General features: G+C 33.4%; 1 protein-coding gene across 3 annotated transcripts in view; it reads right to left on the reverse strand.

Moving 5' to 3' along the window:
- Positions 1-2592: 2592 nt before the first annotated feature.
- The window catches only part of LOC122720870, a 32442-nt gene continuing 12391 nt past the window's right edge, over positions 2593-22643 (reverse strand). For 2 of the 3 annotated variants that reach the window (XM_043947927.1, XM_043947919.1), the window contains exons 3-9: positions 6062-6542; positions 5463-5941; positions 5121-5314; positions 4521-4831; positions 4359-4415; positions 4058-4237; positions 2593-3981 (exon numbers count right to left, since the gene is read on the reverse strand). In XM_043947927.1, coding sequence (XP_043803862.1) covers positions 3940-3981; positions 4058-4237; positions 4359-4415; positions 4521-4831; positions 5121-5314; positions 5463-5941; positions 6062-6542 — 1744 coding nt within the window. In that variant the 3' untranslated portion in view covers positions 2593-3939. Of the gene's footprint in view, positions 3982-4057; positions 4238-4358; positions 4416-4520; positions 4832-5120; positions 5315-5462; positions 5942-6061; positions 6543-17273; positions 17867-22643 lie in introns of those variants that run through there. The other variant, XM_043947935.1, reaches the window with a different exon arrangement.

Below are 22643 nucleotides of genomic sequence, written 5' to 3' on the forward strand. Positions count from 1 at the left end.
AATACGTTATCACAGGAAGTAATGTTTTAATAATACATATTTATTAAAAATAATTAATAGTGAATTAAAGATTTTTAACGATTCAAAAATTTATAAATAAGTTAAACAAAGAAGACAATAAAATTAATCAGAAAATGTCTCTTAAATATATAAATTTTAACAAGTACTTTGTTTAGATATTCGGATGTGAGAAAAGAGAAGTAAGAAAATCAAATGAAAGAACAGAAATAGGATAAAAATTCAGAAATCAGCGCCATCTCTAAAGTGCTACAGATAAACCATAATATAAATAAAAAAAATGAATTGACTATCAGTGCTATCTCTTACATATCAAAAATATCTTAAAGATAAGATAGAGTAAGAATTAAAGATCAACCTGTTTAAAAAATAATTTTTAAAAACAAATGTTTTTGGCATCAAAGAAATCATATTGATGATCAATTTTTATTCTTTTTCCTACTATTTTTTGTAATTCATTTGCGACACTGATATATTTTATTACGACTGTTATTTTTTAAATTTTGAATTTTTATAATTCATCTTTTTATAATTTTTTTAATTCTATAAGTATTCTACCTTAACTTTCGTAATATTTATTTTTTACTTAATAAAAAATATTTTTTTTTTTTATTAATATTTTTTTTATATTAGAAATTTAGAAATATATAAAGATTATGATTTGAAATATCTCATTAGATTTTTATAATATTAAAAAATATTTTAAATAAAAGTTGAATGGTTTCAAAAAAAATATATTCTGATATAATTTCTTCATAAATGGATGTATAAAGAATTTATAAAAATAAACATTATTTTTTAAATAAAAACATGTTTTTTAATTCATGAATATGATATATCTTTCTATTATTTTTTATAAAAAAATATTTAAGTATGTCAAAAAATTATTAGTTTTTAGTAATAATTACATATCTATAAAATTATTTTCTTATAAAGAATAACATGCTATAATTATTTATATATTAAAAAATATATGATTTTATTTAAAAAACAAACTTTGATATGATTTCATTTAATCTTTACATCATTTCATGAAAAATTAGAGATGATTATTAAAAATTAAAAATTATTATATTCTAATAATAAAATTAAACATTTTTTATGTTTATATATTTTTATAAATATAATATATAAATATATATATTACATATTATATGTTTAAATAATATATGTAACATATATTAAAATTAAAAATATATTAATATAAAAATGCTATGGATAATAGGAACATAATGGATAGATTATTTTAAATAAAAAATAAAAAATGTTTTAAAATTTTTAAATATAATTTAGATAAATAATATACATTTATTTTATTTTATTAATATTTAATATAGTATTTTTATATTTTATAGCTAATATATAGTTGATGTATCAGTGATGTATTTCAGAATCATCATAATAAAATTACTTATATTAAATATAGTTTAAAGAATTTAAATATATAATTTTTCATGATCAAAGCAAATATTTATAATATTTTTAGAAAAATTAAATTATAATTTTTAATTCATCTTATAATTTTCTATAAATCAATTCATTTATAATTTAAATTTTAATTTATTGATTTAAATAATAAAAAAAAACAACATACAAATATATATATTAATTCACAGTTAACATGTTATACTTCTTCAGGATTATCACTAGCTTGATTTTCTGTTGATTGTGAACATATTTGTTTCAAAAGAATATATATATCCTCTGGTGATATTTGAAGTGCTAAGAGTTCCAATATGATACTAAAAGAATAATTTTTTAAAATTATATAAATTTTGATATTAATTTTTTTATATAAACTTGTAACGTAAAAATATACTTTTATCATGTTTAAATAAATAATTATCGAATTTATTATGAAATATTAGAACATGTATATAATATGTAAGGTTATCTCAATGAAGCTTTCACATATAATGGTATAGGTTATATTTATATATTTTAAAAATTATTACCGATAAACGCCCGGAATTGTTGAAATTCCTGCTAATTCAGCTAATGCTATCAATTCAACTTGATGAGCTTGTGGAAATGTCATTTTATCAATCAAAAATTTCTTATACAAAAATTTGATTTACCGCGCAAGAATATCTTCTTGATAACTATAAGTTATAGCAGTGCCGCCATTATTATTCATTAGTTTTTTAGTAACTTGTAGTAACAATTATCGAATGCAATACAATATGCATATCAAATGTAAGTTAATATTTTATATTAATAATTTATACACTTCAATTGTACTTGTTTATATAATTTATTATATCATATTGTATGAATATTATTCAGTTCGTATGAAACATTTATATATAAATGAATGAATTACATAAAATATATTATAAAAATTAAAATGACACTACAAAATTTTTAATATTAAAAAATAAAAATATAAAAAATGATATGAAAAAGAAAATATTAAGTTATACAAAATTAAAATCGTGAAAGTTACAAGTATGATAAAAAAATATTGAAATCAATATTACTATTTTATTTAAGAGAAATAACAATATTATATAGTATTATATAGTAAATATTTAACATGCAATTGGTTATAGAAACAGTAAAAATTCATGAAAATACGATTAAAAACTTTATTTTGGTTTGCTTCATAATTGGGAAAAATATATATAATGTTGCGTGTACCTGTAGGAACTTTGGACTACAGATTATGTCTGGGACAATTGTCGTTTAAGGTAACATGCTAATTTAAAAAAAAAAGAAAAAAAAAAAGAAATGAACTCAAATCGTGTCAAATACGTTACCAACGAACAAGTTGCGAAAGAAGGGGAGGAGGAAAAAAGAAGTAATCTTAAACCTACTACTAAGACTAATATTTTGTTAAATCTAAATTTATACGTTGGTAACAAACGTGGTATAAAATATGGTATTTGATACGCATTGTACGTGCTTAAATGAACGACAAAACATATACGAAGGCTGCAACGTCCGTGTGTATTTCGCATTTTGGTCATCAAATGCGATATTTTAATGTAAACTTAATAAGACTTAATTACAAAAAACGAAAAAAAAAAAAAAAAAAAAAAAAAAAAAAAAAAAAAAAAAAAAAAAAAAAAAATAGAGAAATGAAACAAAATGATAATATTATAAAAACACTAGAATAATCTACAATTTAAATTTGTTTCACACATAAAGCTGACCATGAAACGAATCTTACGCATGGCACACGGATAATCAATCTTTTAAAATTTGACGCTGAACAACCCTGCTAATACGTATAAAATTATGTACAGCATCGCGAGACACAGTTTTGTGCTTTGTTCTTCATTACAAGCGCATATACTAGCTATTTATGGCTTGTTTTCTTTTACTTGTTTGAAAAAATTTGAAATTTTCAACTAGCACGTATGTCATGCATTGATCAAAGTCTAAAAAAAAAAAGTGATACACGAAATTGTTACGAATGTTTATATCATGAATTCCTATTACATTAGGAATTCCTCAAAGAGTTTGTCCTTTGGAAGATATTAAATGCTTAATTTCAGCAGGGTTAATACTCTCTATTTGTCTCAATGAAGACTCACGATCGTTCAATTCTTATACGGATAAAAGCAACGCGGTGATACAGTGAAGCAACGATCGTTTCAACTCGAATTCTAATCTTTTTTTGTCAAAGTGCCTGAAGTCTCATGTTTTTATTTTCGTCGTAAATACTCATATCTCATAAGAAGCGCTTAACTTAGCGGTTCTCGTTTTTTATGAAATAAAACTTATTTTTTACAGATTAAACATATTTGAAGATTCTTAAAAATATACACTGCTCTCTTAATATTTCTCCCTTTTTTCGTATCCAAAACGCATTATTCTTGGCTGTTCTTTTTTGACTAGATTTATTCTCAGTTGAAAGGTTGAAAGATTTAACCTGATACCACGAGTACAAGGTTTAAATAAACATGTACTCGTTCTTTAACCAGAACACACTTCTGAGTGTTCATCCCACGCAGCAACCTAAAAATTATTTTATATAATTATTATATTCTACACATTATATTTTTTAAGATAAAAATTAAATTTTTAATCTTACTTGACATTCGCGACTACAATACCACTGATGGCCACAGCCAGCACATACAAATTGTGCTACGCGCTCATGACATCCTTGGCATCGTGGCGGACTGTCTCTATCTTCTCTAGCATCCCTACCTCCTGAAGAAATGCGAGTCTCTCTATCTTCAATTACTGCTGATTCTTCTTCAACATCATCCTATAAAAATAATAATTAAAAATATATATATTTTATTTAAATAAATTATTTAATAATTATTTCATAAAAAATTTCTCAATAAATTTCAATCATTAGATATTATAATATATATATCACTTACCACATGAGATTGAACTGGAGTATTGATGACTGGTGTTATTGTTATTTCAGTTCGAGCCTAAAAAAAATATAAAAATAAATAATATATTATTATATTTAATATTTTATATCAATAAATAAATGTTTGATTGACGATAAGAAAAATAAGAAAAAAATAAGATACCTTGGAAGAAGATAGAAGATCACTGATAGAAACCGGATTAGAGCCTTGATATGTCTGCAAAAGGTGCTGGGTTGCTGCACTTTGCTGTGGTATAGACGCGGCTGTTGGTGCATTCCTTTCTCTTTCAGGTGCGGTGAGTAATCTAGCTAAAGTAGGTGAAAAAGTAGTAGGTCTTGGAGATTGTGATTTCGTGAGAATTCCATGAAGCAACGAACCACTTTGTTGTGGTGGAGTATTTTGTGGTGCCGGAGATGGTGCAACAGGATGAAGCGTCACATCCGGATAATTTTGAGGTGTTTTTACTGGTTCACCTATAATGAGTTTATGTAATAAAATATAATAGTTATTATAATATATTTAAAATATTAAATCCGTTTAATATTTAAAATTACTTTAATATACTTTAAAAATAATATTTTTTCCAATACAATACAAGTATAAAAATATCAGTTTGTTTTTTTTTTACTAATTTTTTTAATAATTTATTAAAATTCATCTGATATTAAATTAAATTATCGATCATGTTTAAATATTTAAAGTATAAAAAACATAAATCGTTACAAATTTTAAAAGTAATTTTTTAAAATGAGTTTTGCATACCTTGTTGTTGACTTAATTTGGCAAACTGCACAAGTACATCTTTAAAGCTCATAGAATTATTAGGATCAACTGTATTTGAAGTACTTTTACAAGAGTCTGTACTAGATGGCCTTGAATCCACATTATGTCCTGTTTCGACCATGGCTCCACCAGCTCCAAGACCAACATTTACCGAATTTCTCATTCTTCGACCCCTACAATAATAAAACGTAATTTTACAAAATAGTTAGATTTAGATTCAAATTTCAAAATTATTTTGTTAAGAATATTTAAAATATTAAATTTTTTTTTCGATAACAAAAATTATAAATAATATATTTAAGCAACGAACTTTATGCTTACCTGCGTGGTACCGTTTCGGGATGCCTCAATCTATAATCAGCAATGATAGATCTAACATCGACAATGGCACCTTGACGACCTTCGCCAATTTGTCTATTTTCTGGACTAAGTGCTTCTGTCTGTTTTCGGCCATTTTCTCCTCCTTGTTTGGGTGGTGTTGACTGTTGTGTATTTTGTTTTATAATTTTTTCCTTTTTAAAAGCAGGTGAATCTTGAGAGCTTTCTTCTGGCAGATCTTCCTTAGAGCCGAAGCTCAATTTTTCTTTGGATACAGGAGTGGTATTACCACTACTTTCCCATTCAGGGCCTAGGGCTAAACTTGCCGGTGGCAATGTATCTGCTAATTGCCCGTTACCCTCCATAAATCCCATAACTTGTCTCCGTCTCTCAATTCTCAGGTACGCTTCTTCCTTTAACTTTCTCATACTCAAAATCTCGTTCCATTCCATTTCTTTGGCACGTGCTAATTCGTCCAGGGCCTAATAAAGAGGAAGGAAAAGATATCAAATGACAATTCTTCAATGTTTATAAATTTAAATTATCTAATGTATTTTTATCTTACTAATACTTATATTAATCTAAAGAAAAGTAATATTTACTTGGACTTCAGCTCGAAGTTGATCAGCCCTCGCAGCAAGTTCCTCTGCGGTAACTTTCTCACAGCCGACAAGAGAAGAAATGTATTGCTCCCTCTGTTCCATACACAATTTCTTCGAGGTAGAATTTCCATTTGATGACAATTGTCCATCCGTTGATTTTCGTTTTCTGCTACCTTCCGTTTTGGCCTTTGTGCAACGTGATTCTACAGGTTTTTGTTGTACCGTTTTCGCCGAGGACAAGCTTTTGCTCGCCGCTTCCGGTTCCGAATCACAGAGAGGTTCCTTCTTGATCGACGCGGATCGAAGACACTCGATGGTGGTCGGAGCGGCGGCAGTTTCTTCTGGAAGAGCCGCGCCATTTTGCTGATTCTGAGGAACTTTCGGCGAAGCTCTTGACGATTCATCATCCCTTGTTTTCTCGGCCGAGTCCACCTTCTTCCCATTTCCAGCCGCACCTTCCATTGCGTGCATCTTGTTCAAGCTGCAAAGAAATATTTTCTTCCATGAATAAGCATTTTCTATGTGTCCTTCGAATATTTTATGTCGCTGGCCTTACATATAAACTTAATTTATTATATATATAATTCACATTTATGTTTTTTTTTAAACTTGTCTTTTTTATTCAAATGATTGTAATTAATAAAATAAATATTATAATATGGTAATTATTATAATCATAGCGTATTTAAAATGAAGTTTTTATCTTTTTCTTAAGTGTGATCAAATTACGTGTTTAAGTATCTAGTTTGAAATTTATTGAAAAATCAAGATATTAATCATTGTTTATTCAAAGATTAGATTGAAAACATCTATTTTATAATGATGACATTGATAAACCGATAAGTCTGTTTTATAAAGTTTACTTTGATCTTGCATAGAAAATAGTCACCGAGTCCAAGAATGTTCAATGGAAAACATCTAGTAGAAAACATTTACATTATCAAACATACATTGAAAACAAAACTGCGATTAAAAAAATCCAAATTGTCGTAAAATCCCAATAATCTTAAATTAACGAATTATATTATCTTATATTATCTTTAATGTACAATATTCAAAAGATATTCAACGAAAAACTATTTTTTTCAAATTTTTCAAATTTTTTTCAAAATTTTTTCAAATCAATTTTTCAAAAAAAAAAAAAATAGAAATTCAAATTAAGAGAAAAATATTTAAAACTAAGAAATAAAAATAATGTATCAAACAAGATTAATTATTTTGATTATATCGATATATATAACAAATCGTAATCCCCGGTAAAAGAAATCTATAACAAAAATCAATGAAACGTAATTCTGCGCCTTCGATCGATATTTGGACGCGGATGAGTGCGTCGAAAGTGGGGTTGCTCCCACGACGAAGATGACCCACGGTGGTCTTCGCAACGCGTGCATGGCCGTTCTGCGTTTACCCTCAGCAAGAGGCACGCTTACAAGCGCACTAGAATAGAAGGTGACCACACAGTGGGGTTAACGCTTTCGCGCCTCCCATGCGCTCCACTGCCTACTTCCAAGAGAGATCGCTTCTCCACAGGAGCGTATCTACGCTCTATGATTTACAATAGTCGAGTTGATTTACAAAACAAAATGTATGGTGGTACAGCATAAAAGGATCAGTGATTTAAAAAAAAAAATTCCTTTACTAAATTGTATCGTTATTCTTTGTTGATTTAAATCTTTAAGAATTTCAAAATTTTTTTGAAATTCTTCAAATTAAATTTCTTTGAAAATTATATACATGTTATTTATTATTATAAGTGTTCATTGAGATGTAAGTAGCTTAATAATATATTGATAAAAATTAGAACACTGGGCGAGAATTTAAATTATTATAATTCCGAAACAAATACAATGAACAAATAGATATGAAAAATATAAAGATTTACATATTTTTTTTTTTAAATTATATATCTAATTTTTAGCTATAATATAAAGTAAAATATTTACGTTTACTTAAGTATTCCTGAATAATTAATTATACATTCTTATTTTTGTTTTTATTATTTAATATAATGATTAATAAACTTCACTAACTTATATTTATTTTCAGCGATATATTCTTGTTACACGATCCTATCTTTTTCTTAACTTTCTCATACATAACAATAGAAGATTGCAGATTATATATGCATACATAGTAGCAATTCGTGCTACTTTGCTTTACAAATATTTGTATAATTCAATTTAAATTTGAAATACTTTTATCAATATGCAGTGAAATTAATAATAAAATTTTATTTAAAAAATCCAAAGATCTTATACAATTATAATAATAAAAAGAGTACGATTATGAATAAAATAAAAATCGAACAAATCGATTTTTTCGAATCGTGAAGTAGAAAATGTTGAAACGATAAGAAAATAATTCCATTTGTTCAAAATTTATAAAAGATTATTAATTATAATAATTCCAATTAATAATTTAATAATCTAAATAAAATAGATCGTCAAATGAAAAGTAAACATTGTAAGATATAATGAAATACAATCGTCCAAAATTTGAGGCTACGCCTGTGTCTGGTTTAGTACGAGAAACACGGTGCTTGTGTGCTCGTTCGTAAGAGGGGAAGAGGTTCAGAGGGGGAAATTGCACGTGAGAGAGGAAGATAGGACGGTAGAAAGAGAAGATAAAAGAGGGGGAAAACGAAGTTCGTTGCACCCGCTTGCGTTCACTGCACTTTATAGACGCGGATATAGGTTTCGCGGTACCAATTCTGAAAAGCCCTCGAACTCTTCTTTGAATCTTTGAAGTTTTCAATCGAAATAAATAAATTACTGTTAACTCTAATTTGTCTGGTCGACTTGCTCGATGTTAATTTAATCGATGTTTTGTTATTAATAGAATGAATATCTTTTATTATTTATATTATACAAAATAAATAAAATATAAATAATTAAAAATTTTATCATAAAAATCTATCATAGTTCTATCAGTATCTTTTAAAAGCATCTTTCAAACGAACAAATTAATTTTTAAAAAATCAAGATTTATATAACAATATAAAATCATGAAGTATTATTTAAATAAGATTAAATTAATTAAATTAAATTGTTAAGCAAATATAATTACACACTCAATTTTATAATTTTAATAATTTTAATAATTTTGTATAATTATTATTATTATTATTATCATTAATTTTAATAATTTAATTTTATCACATTTATCATTGAATTATAGAGAAGTCAATCTTCCTTTAAAAAAAATAATTATTCTAATGATCATTTTTCAATATGCATTTTCCGTATTTTATATAGGCTAATAAAATGTCACACAATTATATTTCAATGCGTTAAAAAGTTTAAAGTATAATCTGTTAAGTTTAGACTGTTAACTTTTCTCATGCATTCTTTTCTTCAGGCAGAATGTAACAGGTGGTTACTGGTCGACTTTCATTTTCAACATTTGTGAATCCGCCAATAATCAGATAACATCCATTTTAACAATTACTTATTCAAAATATATCATAAATATCAAATTTCATAGATGCATTTAATATGTCATCTATAAATAATGATCTATTATTAAATATTTAATAAAAAATTTATTTCAAAAATCAAATCTTATTAATATGAATAAATATACTTAAACAGATTTTAAAGTATAAAATCTTTTCACAAAATACTTATGAAATAATAGAGTATAATTCTTCCGAATTGAAGCATATAATTTCCATTTGAAATATCGTATCGAAAACATTTTAAAAAACTCACTTCTAAATATTCAATCAATTCATATCAAAAAACTTTCACACTTTACTTACTTCGTGTCATTATAATCATAGCATTACTGTTATGGTTACCAACATTAAGTACACTATCTTGAATAATATTTTAAAGTTTTCTAAACAATTATCAAGAATTCGTTTAAAATATTAATAGAAAAACTATAAACTATAAATTGTATATATTAATAGAAAAACTATATTATACTGCACTAATTGAAGGATTCGTATTTCATGGAGACGTTATATTTTTCACGCTTTCCTTGGCTTCATGAAACAGGAATAGAGCATAGAATTGTTTAGTTCTAGCGATAGCGAAAGCAAAGGAGAAAGTGAAACCGGCCGGTAAACAGTAATTGAAATATTCTAAACGAATGAGCAAGCATTAAAACTGGAAAAAGTTGTATCGCCATGAAACAAGAAATAAAAACCATATTGATACAAGTTGGCATTAATTTAAATGTTAATTTAATGTAATGAACTCATAAAATATCAGTAGTTATCGTTCTCTCGTCTATTTTTTTTTATACATAATAAGCACAAAGAAGAATAATGACGAGATTAATATCGATCACGTAATCGAGGTTATAGAGAGAATACTATCGATGTTACAGATTTACCAAAAGTATTGAGGTTAAGGAAACTTTTTTACGTAAACGCGATGTTGAAACTATATAATCATAAGCTGTTTGCACTCAAAGTTTAACAAAATACACAATTTTACAATGAATATAGCAAGTATAAAAAACTATATATAATATCACTTCACTCTTTTTCACAGGAATAAAATGGTGACATCGTTAAAACATGATCAAAATTTTCATTAAATAACTCCGTCCAACTATTTTCTTTAAACCAGTATGATAATCACTGTCATGAATCAAGATGAAACACGAGCTGTATATAACTGGTTCCTATATCGGTCACGAGATAACAACTTTCACAATTAGGATCTCGAAGAAAAGAAAACAATCGATAGTGTTGCAATTGTTTCATAATTTGTTTTTCTAGCACGAGACAAAACACAAAAGCATAAAGATTCTAAAAATTTCAGAATTGTCAACTGATATTTCATCAAACTTTATGAAATCATAAAAATTAGTATAGAGATTTATATCTTCTAACTTACATATAAATTAAATTTTTATATACAAAATGTTAATCTACGTACGTTAAACGCGGGTATCGCAAAACTTGAGTAGCAGACTGTTACATGATCCCAAAAGTAATCCTCGAAAGAATAGCTTTACGAGATTTCGAGCGATATATACTCGCAAAAAAATGAGCTCTTGCTATTAAAATCCGTTGACACAGGAACTAAGTGGTATAAACACACGTCGCATGCACCGTTCACACTCCACTTGCACTTTTCACCGAACGTTCCCGCTCGCCGGTCACGACGATCCTTTCTTTCTCTGGCCCCTCTTCCCCGGAAACAGCCGGACGTAGTCGATCGGAGCCGATCGCAACCAATTGTCCGTGTTTCGCGTCTTTACTCGAACACTCGCCACTCGCCACTCACTGTCGCAACACATCGATGATTTCTTTATAACGGGTGGTAAAACGGCAAAGGTCATGAAAGGTCATTCGTCTATCGTAAAAAAGAAAGAAAAAAATCTTTCGGCAGAGAAAAAATTTATATTGCGGGACGCGGAACTAGCAAAAATCGAGCACGATTACCGCGATTGGTAAAGCAGCAACTGGAGCCGCGTAACCCTTTTCATCGCTTTCTCCGAGTCGAAGCAGCTTCTAAAGCCACTACTACCACGTTTCACGGACAAAAGTTCTATGACCGTGCGAGAACCGCTAGCGTATATACATACTCCTCGAACGTGGAGTCTGTTTTCGCGCATTTACGGTTAGACGAAGGACGTCTAACCGACTATAAGTCGCGCGAGTAACGCGAATACCGTCGGTTACGAATAGAAGTCCAAACGACAAAGACAGTTCGTTGTAGAAACGTACAGATATAACGAAGGAGAAAAAGAGGTGGTACGAGGGAGAGAGCGGAGTGCAGCAGGTCGACCAGCTTAGGTGGGGTTGCCGCGGTTAATGCGGTGACTTGAGGGGGGCAAGTAGATAGAAGCGCGCGCGTGTGCGTCCGCGCCTAGATTGGGCTAGGTTAGGTTAGGTTAAGCGCTTGCCAGGGAACCTTGCAGCGGCGTCCTACTTCTTCTTCGCGAGCGAGCGCGCGCTTTCGTCCTCCGTCTCCTCCTACTGTCCTCTACTACCTCCTCTGTTTTATTCGAGGTTGTTGTTGCTGTTATAGTCCTATTCAAACATTGTTCGCGTGTACGATTAAAACACGATATTTCTACTCAAAATAGAATTTTTTTTCTACACTTTTGCACATTTAAAGAATAATTATGAAATTAAAATAATAATAATAATTATAAATATGATTATTTAAACTTATTTATAGTATACATTACACTTATTTATAGTATAATAAAATAATCTGTAACATATTAGTACCATGAATGCTAGGTAAGAAATTTCTAGATTATATTATATATAATAATAAATAATGGAAGAACTTCCTTGTAATTACGTTTTTTATTAGCTGTAATTATAACGATATTATTAATTCCACTTGTTGATGTATACGGTAAACAAATTTTATATGTATGTAATACACGAAGAAATAAATCATCAAAGATGACGTACATTCGTTAGTTAGTAATCTGCTCTTATGAAAGGAAGTATACATAGATGAAATATGTATGAAATGAAAATTTGATCATATCGGAAGCATTCTAATATCATATCACAATATTCGTTAAAACATTTTAACTAAAAATATCATAATATCATATTAATTTCAATTTGATAATTTATTATAATATAATAAAAACTTCATGTGTTAATTTAAAATATCTAATCTAAAATTGGTATAAATATATTTAAAATTTGTTAAATTGGAACAATAAGGATAGAGTATAGGTCAACAAAAGCAACATACAATCTACGGAAAGTCACGCCAGAAAGGTCAACTTTGTCGATGTAAGTGGGGGAAGAATACGAAGAAGGAAACTCTGCACCGTTGAAGTTGCTATTATTATTGACACCGAATGGTTATGAGGGAGACTCTTTTTTCTCGTTAGAGCACATCGCAACGACTTTCACAAGAGCAAAAAATGAAGAAGAAAAAGAATAATTTTGATCTTTCTGTCGAATTGATCGTTGCTTGTTACATTTTATAAATTCGTGGTCAAGTAAATCAAGCTAAAATAAAATAATAAAAAAAAGATAATTCAAATTTAATTCTACTTTCTTTCTCGATTGTTAGAAAAAATCAAAATTCAAACATGTCGTTTGCTATAAATGCTATAAATATAAGAACACAGAATCTAAAATTTTTAAGCTATAATAAGAATGATAGATATATAAATATTAAATCACTGAATCAAAGAAATATTTTAGAAAATTTAACACTGCCAATTATATCTTAAATATCTTCACTCCATCATAAATTTTATTGCGAAACGAATTTTTACGAGTAAACGATTCTTTAAAATCGATAAATATTAATCCGTAACTTTCTATATTTGAGAAAATATGAGATAGCACAAGGGCGCACGAAATGCTAGAAGGGTAAAAAAAAAAAAAAAAAAAAAAAAAAACAAAGAAGGAAATCTTTATACCAGTGAGACTTGCGCTATTATTATTGACATCGAACGGTTACGAGAGAACGTGCTCTCCCGCCCCGCTCGCGTTCCTCTCGACCTAATTCGCGGACGCAGACGATCGGAGGAGCGTTCTCGCCTGCTCGAGGTGTCCCTGAGCGCGAAGGACGTTCTCGAGCGCGTTGGTGAACCACGCGCGTCCGTCGAGGTTACGCGAAACATTTCTTGGGACCAAGTCGAACTTGAATCTCTCCTTCCCTTTAGAAGGAACTCATTATTGCCCTTAAAAGAACATCGTTCTTCTTTATGAACGACTAATGAGCCGTTATTTTTGGAAAAATGGTCAGTAGAGAAAGCGAATATAAAAGAAAACGAATATGTGAAGGAATTATTTTGAATTTCTTGTTGAAATTGTTTTAAAATAGAATCCAATTGTTATATAAAAATAACTTAGTGGAAGATGAATATATATATATATATATATGTATATATAAGTTTATACATATAAATATAGATTTAATGAATGAATTTTTTTAACTTTGAATTTTCTTAATAACTGAAACGATTTATTGAACAGGTTACCGCGAGATACTGATACGAAAAACGACGGAACGGTTCGAATTTCAGGAGATAGTCGATCGACAAGGCTAGGTGCATTTGCCAGAAACGAGCCGGTCGTCTCGTCCCTGACCGCGAAGGCCTTTCTCGAACGTTGCTGCATCGGTCAGAGGTTGAATTAGATTAAGTCAGGTCTAGATTAGTCCAAAGTTCTGTCATCGTGCAACCAATAGTTGGCATATCATTGAATTTTCATAGTATTTTTCTTCTTGTTTTCGATAATAAATGACACGAGCAAAAAATTTGAATCGTCGTCTTCTATTGGTCTCAGATGATAATCGTTGATGCATGATAAAGCGATAGATATAGATTAAAAAAAAAAACATCTAGCGACCTATAATACCATCAATCATCGAGTTTTCAAAATATTACGTAACTTATTGTACTTGGCAAAAATTGTAATATCAACTCTCAATTGTTTAGATTACTTGTGTGTGCATCGTTATTTCCACGCAAAAAAATTATTATTTCAAATTCCATTGCAAGAAAAAGAAAGCCTTATTTCAAACGCTAAAAAAAAAATGTATACAATATATACGTGGACCAAGCCACATCGTCCCATAACGTTTTGCTACTTCTGAAAGATAATAAAATGAACGTTTGTCTCGAAAATATATATTTGCGGATAGATAACGATCACGACCTAAAACTATTAACTCGGAATTTTAACATTTTTATTTGAAATTGCAATAATACTCGCAATAATAATAATACTCGATTTCGAGATAGGGGAGAGAACAGTTGTATTTAATAGGACGGACGGTAATAAAAATTGCTTCGCTGGCGTTGGAATTCCCGAAACCAGTCACGTGTTTCGTTGGAGGACTATGATGTAAATGGTTCTCTTCAGGCAAATTTTGCACGCTCAAGGACATACAGGCGAATCGACGAAGATAGCCTGTGAAACTTGTGCCCGGTTCTGCGCCTTTTCCACATAAGATCACGCGGCATTCTACGAGAAACGACAATATATCACGAAGTGGAATGACGAAAGGAGGACGGTCGATTCTCGGTCCGAGGTCGCTCGTAGGTCAAATCGCCGTCGCGGAGACGACCCTGATCGACTGTTTGTGCACCAAAGATGGTCGGGTTGTCGCCGATCATTTTTTCGCTGTTTCCATCTGGCCAAACTTTTTAACGGTATAAGCGCGATTTCATCGGGTCATCCATCCAAACGATGCTTTTCACTTTTTAAACGTCGACTATCGGAATCCACGAGCTTTTATCGATTATCACGAAATTTTTACGATGAAATTTTTTTCGTAAGATTAATATTTTACGTGAATATTGGATTTCGAATTATATTACAAAGAGTTTGGTTAAAACGTTTATTTTGAACGTAGTAAATCGATTTATTATCAAGTTGCGAAGAAATTAACGATTTTGAAATTAATCAATGAAAAAAATATATGATGATATTACGATGAAGGGAGAGAGCAGTACATAGTTCTTAGCGATATAAGTTTTAAGAATAGGTTTCTAGAGCAATTGATATATATGTGCTTCGGTGTGTGAACAAAGTTAAGATGAGGAATAATACAAAACATTGTAGACGAGGTTTATAATATATCTGCACGTATCATTATTTTGGATCATAACCAAAGAGATAACGATTCTGAGCATCGATAAGACCGATCATTCTTTTGTTTTTTCAGATCGCTCTTTTCTTTTTCAACTTTTAGATTAGCTCTCTCTCTCTCCCTCCCCCCCTCTCTCTACAAAAGAAAGCGTCAAAATATGTTGAAATCAAAAAAAAAGTATTTTATACAATGATCTTATCTTTTTAATGAAGCAAAAATATTGAAAAAAAGAAAAAAATAATATGCGTAAAACGAAATTCAGATACACGTTATCGACTTGTAAATAATAAAAGTATTTTTATCAAAATGGACCGAGTGCAATGTAAAAAACAAAGAAAAAAAAAAAAAAAAAAAAACGAGAAGGATCATAGCGTAAAAATGTGATTAAACTGGAAGGGGTAAAATATCTAAGAAGAGCTTAAAACGAAGACAGATGTTGAAGAATTATCTGCACTATCTGCACGTGCGTCGGAGAAAAGATAAAGATGTAAAATTTCATTGGTCAATGCGGAATGGCATTGTCCATGATATTACGTAGAGAGATGTCCTCGTGTCTTTGACGCGTTCTCCAGCTCGTCTCTCGCTTACCTACGCAGATTTTGCCATTTATGCCCGAATAAAATTCGTATTTTTATACTTTGTTCGCACATAGATTATATAGATTCTTAATTTTCTAATTTTTCTAAAAATCTCTATCTCATTATTTATGAAATTATAATTTAAGATATAACAATAATAATTTTTTAATAAATCAATCTATGTTAAAAATAAATAAATAAATTATTTCGTCTTAAGATTTTTGAATTCTTCCAATATAATTTCATAGAAAGTGAACTGTAATTTTCAGCCATTCCATGCATCGCACTCCCTAGCAGTAAATAGGCTTACGATTGAATCACGTTACTGCAGAAAAATTAACGAGACCTTCCTAACTGTAATCATGTAATAGCTATTTTGTGCACGTAAAAAATTATATAACTATCTTATTACTCATTATGCAGCATTAACTTAAATATTATCTTTCAGAATTGAAATAAAACTAAAAAATCATGAAATTTAAAAATTGTGAAAAATTATTATCCTATTAATTAAAAGAAATGCCATTATATCGCCATTGAATCTTATGTAAATATCCTTTTTTCTTTTTTTCTTTTGATTGAGATAATGCACGGTCTTGAAGCGTCACCTTGTGGCTAAAGTTCGGAGAAGAAATCGTGAAAATTAAAATTCTCGAGTTTCTCCATGACACGTATAGTTTCTTGTTGCTCTCATATACAGAGAGAAAACGGCGAGAGTTTCGAGTGATCCGCGATTGTGGATCAATGCGTCGTTTCTACCAGAAGAGGTCGCGCTGAAGGTCTTCGTGGTTGCCGCGCGCGCTTACATTATAATTACGTACGTTTTCACGGACGTTTGTCACGTTAACGTTTATCGATAAGATTAATTTCCTATTAATTTCGAACATTTCCTCATATTTCCATTACAAAAACAATCGAAAAATGATAAATCAAAATTAAGAAAATTGTTTAAATTTCGATTAGAATTTGAAAAAACGGAAATAATGTAAACAGATGAGAGAATATCTTATCACTTCCGGTACCAGATTTGTCCTCGAATTCCTTATCCGAGAACGTAATCGTCGAGACCGAGTGAAAACGACTCACCGTGGCGCGGGTTTGAGTCCGAGGGCAAGCAGTACGTCGATGCCCGCCATCTTTTGCTCCTGGTACACTTGATTGCCACTCTTGGCACGTTGTTGGTGTTGGTGTTGGTGGTGCTGGTGCTGCTGCTGGTGCTGCTGCTGCTGCCGCCTTTCCGTGGCCGGCTGATGGTGTTGGTACTTACTGTCGGCCAAACCGATGTTGCCGATCACTTTCTGGTCGGTTAACATTTTAGCATGGGTGACCTTGAGGAGGGAGCGCTTCGCGTCCTCGACCAGCATCTTGGTGACCGGCTGCACGTTCACCGGCACGCCGATCGTCGGTACAGCACCACGACGCAGCCTACTGCGCACAGGAAGACCGAGCACAAGGTGCTCCATATCCTTCTCGTAAGAGTCGTTGGTAAAGTGGAGGGAGCATATACGTGCAGTTTGTATGTTGAACGGTATCTCGCCATTCGAGAGGGGCACGCGACCGCACGCGCGCACCCATCGTGAGCGTACTTCCGGTATCTGGGGGAATCGATGGTAGCGGATACGACGGCCGCGGGTCCGGCGATGACTATTGCGGCACGTAGCCACAGCGCACTGCGGCATCCTAACCTCTTAATCCGTTGTCTCCTTCGTATCGAATGGTACACGCACACCGGCTCACGCACACTTAACCAACATATAATAAAAGCGATAAAGTCTCTATGACATCTTCAATGACACTGGTGGAAATTCTATCATTGTCATATCACGAATTTATTATTCTCACAATTTCACAATTTGTACACCAATGTTGTTCATAATTGACACGAAGCACGAGAATTGGTAATCTTTGGATAAAGTAAATGGGTAACGTTTGGTAACGATTCTTTGTTTCTACCGATTGATATACGTGTCGGTAAACAGTCTTGTAATCCCAATGTATATTGGGATATATATATTTTTTTTCTTCTTCTTATTTCCAGTAAATTTTCTTTTCTCGATCCTCGAATGTCGATGAAGGGCAAGTTTTCGACGAGTTCCTTTCGTTTCGCTTTGGTGAGAGAACGCGTGACTAGATGCGTTTTGCCGAGTGAGTCGGTTGCTTTGCCAGGAACCGGTGACACTTGGATACTCAAAACAGACGCACGTGGGTGTACGCGGACCCACACAACACAGGGAAGCGCGGCAAAAATGGAAATGTTAAATGTTCAAATTGTTCGAAATCCCCTTCCCCTGATCCGATCCTCTCGATCTTTTTCTCTATGCAAAACGACACGTGTATTAGTACGTGTGTGCGTGTATAGTGCGACAAAAGGAGAACGAACGTGTTCTCAAAGGACGACCGTTGCAAACAGAAGAGGTTCAAACATACAAATGTCTCGGGGAACGATGTCGTTAGAACGTGAGAATCGAGAACGAGACAGTCACGCGACGGAAGCACTCTTGCGTACTCTGGATGACCGCGGGAGGTCGAAAGGGCATCGGTACCGCCCTGCGTGCGACGCCCTGCGAACTGTGGCCGGCGACGTAGAAGGGGGGCCAGGGAGCAAAGAGCGAAAGAGACAAGCAGACGCGAGAAGCGTGGAGGGGGAAAGGGAGCAGAGACGGCGGAGTACCGAAAAACGATGTGTGCGTAGGCCTCCCGATAGACGCCACCACTTCCTCGCGAGTCAAATTCAAAACGTCACACGCACACGCGGTCGCGCGCCTCGTATAAATCGACCGTCCACTACACGAGGGTGGGGGTTGTAAATTAGAGAAAGGGCAACAGCGACAAGACGACGATCGGGAACGCGTGTGTCGCATACGTCTTTTTCCGCGACACGTGGGAGAGACGGGTCCGCGTTGCCGGCGAAAGGTGTCGCCTCGTGTACCTTTCTCCGTTCGTGACGATCAGCGCTACGTGATCGTGACGTTGATTGGTGGGCGGACCGTCAAGATGGCGACGGATGACGGTGGCTCAACGACGATCGTCGACGAGCGTATACGAAAATCGCCGAACGCGTGTGTAAGTACGACTCGTGGTAGCCACGAGAGGAAACACACCAAAGGGGCAACCGCGTCTCTTCTTGTAACCGACCGGAAAGAACGGAAACGGTTGGTTGTAACTCCCCGCCGAGGATAATGGCACGTCGAGAAAGAAATAGAACCGTTGATCCGTGGATATAACCGATCGTATAATAAAGAACTCGTGTTAGGTATATATCACGCGTGACAGACAACGTGCTAACTACTGCACGCGCGCTGCTTCTCCTTCGGACTGGCCGATCGGGTCCGGCCGTGGAACAAGAGACAGCCAGTGGCAGCTGCGTGTGCCTCCTCGTGTCTGCGTGAAACCGGTGAACCAATGATCGTGCTCCGGTGCCGTCGCGGCAGGGATGACGAGTGCCGTGGAGGGGGCAGGGTTGGAAAGGAACAGAGACCAGGGAGACAGGGAAAAAGAGGGAGGAGGTCACCGCTACCGACTAGGGTCCTTCAGGGGTTCGCCACCCCTCGAACCACGCGGTCCTCCTTGCCTCTGTTATCCGGTATAGCCAACTGCTACCGATTTCCTCTCTCTCTCTCTCTCGCTCTCGCTCTCGCTCGCTCTCGCTCTCGCTCTCTCTCTCTCTCCTCGCCATCCCTCGACCAACTTGCGCTTCCTCGACCTGGTCCTCGCAGGGGCGTTAGGTTACGCGCTCTTTTTCTCTTCGGCTCTGTGAACAGCTTCTCGCTTTGTCTGCAAGAATGCACGTTGAATCCCGACTATTGTGCATCGAGCGAAGAGAACACGCGTTAAGAGAATATTTCGTAAATCTTGTCTCTTCGTATTCGATCCCGAGGAAGCGTCGCGACCGAGCTGAAGAAAGATGTATATATCGTTCTTTTTGGCACTGGATACTGGATAAATTGTTACATCTCGTTGGAGAAACCAGGGAAGGAAAATTGCATAACGTGTTTCGCGCCGTTGCGAAAAGGCTTTGATGGTAATACGTAACGTCCGTATAAGAGGGCGCCTCTAAAAATACTCGAAACGAAAGAAGTTCGATCGCAGCAACGATGGAATCTTCGATCCATCCGACTTTTCGAACGCGTAATCGCTTCTTTGCATACGTTATCACGTGATTCTACGTTTGTCACACTCGCGATAATACACTTTCCTCGAAAATATAAATAATTCCTACGGACATTGCACATAATATAAAGATGCGTAACAATATCTACAATTTTTTACATTAATTTTTTAAATTAATTTCGATAAGAAACTTAAAAATTTAAAAATGAAAATTCCGTAAATTCGTACAAATTCGAAAAGAAAACCGATAAATTTAACGCCTTGGCGAACAAGACGGAAGACACCATTTTTCGTAGGCAAATGAAAGTAACGGAGAATAAAGAGCCCTCCATGCATTACGGAATTTAATTTTCCGTGACTAGAAATGGAATCAGAACGAAAGATAAAAATTGTAACAACAAATGGAAAATTGAACAAACTTGTACCAAATCGCCCGACTTTAAAAAATATTTCGAAATACGTTTCGAAACATTTTTTTTTTTTTTCGAAAAAACGTTACGAATCGTAATCCATTTCCACGCGTATATTCTATTTCGATTGAATTTCGTTGCGTGAATACACTATTATTTCTCTTTTATTGCCGCTAATCAGGTTCTCATGGCATCTTATGTGGCACAAAGGAAGGAGAACTTGACCCCGTTCGATCGCAACCGAACCGAAACTGTATTGCACTGCACGATCAATAAGTCCGGTTAATTGTCTGGATACAAGAAAATTCCGTGAACCGATGGACACCGGGGATCGGTGTCCCCTATCAAATCATCCGAATCGATCCTTCGTGATCGAGTAATGCGACGACGGAAAGAAGGAAACGCGGAAATAAAGTTGGAATAAACTGTTTCTCTCGAACAGTTTCGAGAAGATGTATTACTTCTCGAGGATCGTGAGGGTCAACCTTCTTGAGAAAAAAAAAAAGGGGGGATGAAAAAAAATAGGGAAGGAGATCTGGCATCGAGCGGGGGATGTTGGCACACGTTATCCCTCGCCTCTGCAACACCTTAAACGCTTCCAAGGCTTCGTTTCTCCGGAAATTACTTAGATAGTTGCCTAGTTATACCTATTTTAGTATCGTTTACGAACGAACGCGGCTAATAATTAAATAATTAATTATTAAATAATAATTAAATGCCATGGACGAATCGAATCTTGGATGAGAGATCGAAAAAACTGATTTTCTTTTTAAAAGTAAAAATTTTCCTTACCAAAGTATCATAATTATTATTTAAATTGAAAAAAAAAATGAACGATAAATATCAATTAATAATCGATCGAAAGAAAAAAAAATTCAAAGTTGCATTTCACGTTGCGAAATCTAGATTTTCACGTCGCGGACGTTAATTATCGCTGATAAAGAACTAGTTCGAGGAGGATCCTCAAGAGCGAGACAAACGAATTAACAATCTATTTCAACGATACTCGGTTCGCCATATCGACCATTTTGGTTTGATAATGAAGACACGCGTACCAAAGATAATGAACGCCCTTCTGCGTATACGTTGGATTAATGGTCTTGGAATCGTCATATTATATATTGGTTCGTTCTCTGGACGATAGACAGATTTACCTTAGTTAGATAAAATGCAAGTGTAAATATTTTATAGTTGTTATCACGTGTTTGCATCGATCCAATTTTCCTTCCTTTACGCTTCCAAAGCTTCTTTTTCAACTATTCCCGCTATTAATTCTAACGATATTATTAGAATTTCTCGATTTCGTAATTTTATCTTTATGAAAGTTTAATAAAGATAACGTAATTTCGTTACGAATCTACGATGATAGAAAAAAAATCAAAAGTTATTCCTTGTTATTTTTAGCACGCAGTAAAAATAATCTGCCGTATCGTCATCGATATCAGAGAAGGTCTTCGACAAGCCGACGTAGTATAGAGATGCTCCAGTTCCAAGACAAACGTACTTCTGCAATGCTACAGCTTCCCATCGCTTCTCGACGAGGATCTTTTCCCCCTTTTGCGATATCGTATAACCAGCGCGACGAACGCTCTGGTTAGGAGGTATCTCCCCCACGCTTTCGCACACCTCTTTCTCCCCTCCGGCCATCCAACGATTCAACGATTTTCTCGAAAAACTGGCATCCGCGGGAAATCCGTCCATAGGTATATACCAGGTCTTTTCAACGATTTCCAACGGACCAACATCTTGAAGAAGATTTCTCTCGAAAAGTTTTTGCCTGGATGCGTGGTCGGTGTTTGTTCGCTTGTTTCGACCGCGTGGAGCCATCGAAGAGAGAAGCCATCGAAAAGAGTGGAAGCAGGCACGAAAGCCCAGACCTCCGTGTGGTTCACGCGGTCTCTCAAATAAGGACAGACCGATTTCCGGTGGTCTCACT

Source organism: Apis laboriosa, unplaced genomic scaffold (assembly GCF_014066325.1).
Source record: "Apis laboriosa isolate Shangri-la unplaced genomic scaffold, ASM1406632v1 scaffold105_cov147, whole genome shotgun sequence".
NCBI lineage: Eukaryota > Metazoa > Arthropoda > Insecta > Hymenoptera > Apidae > Apis > Apis laboriosa.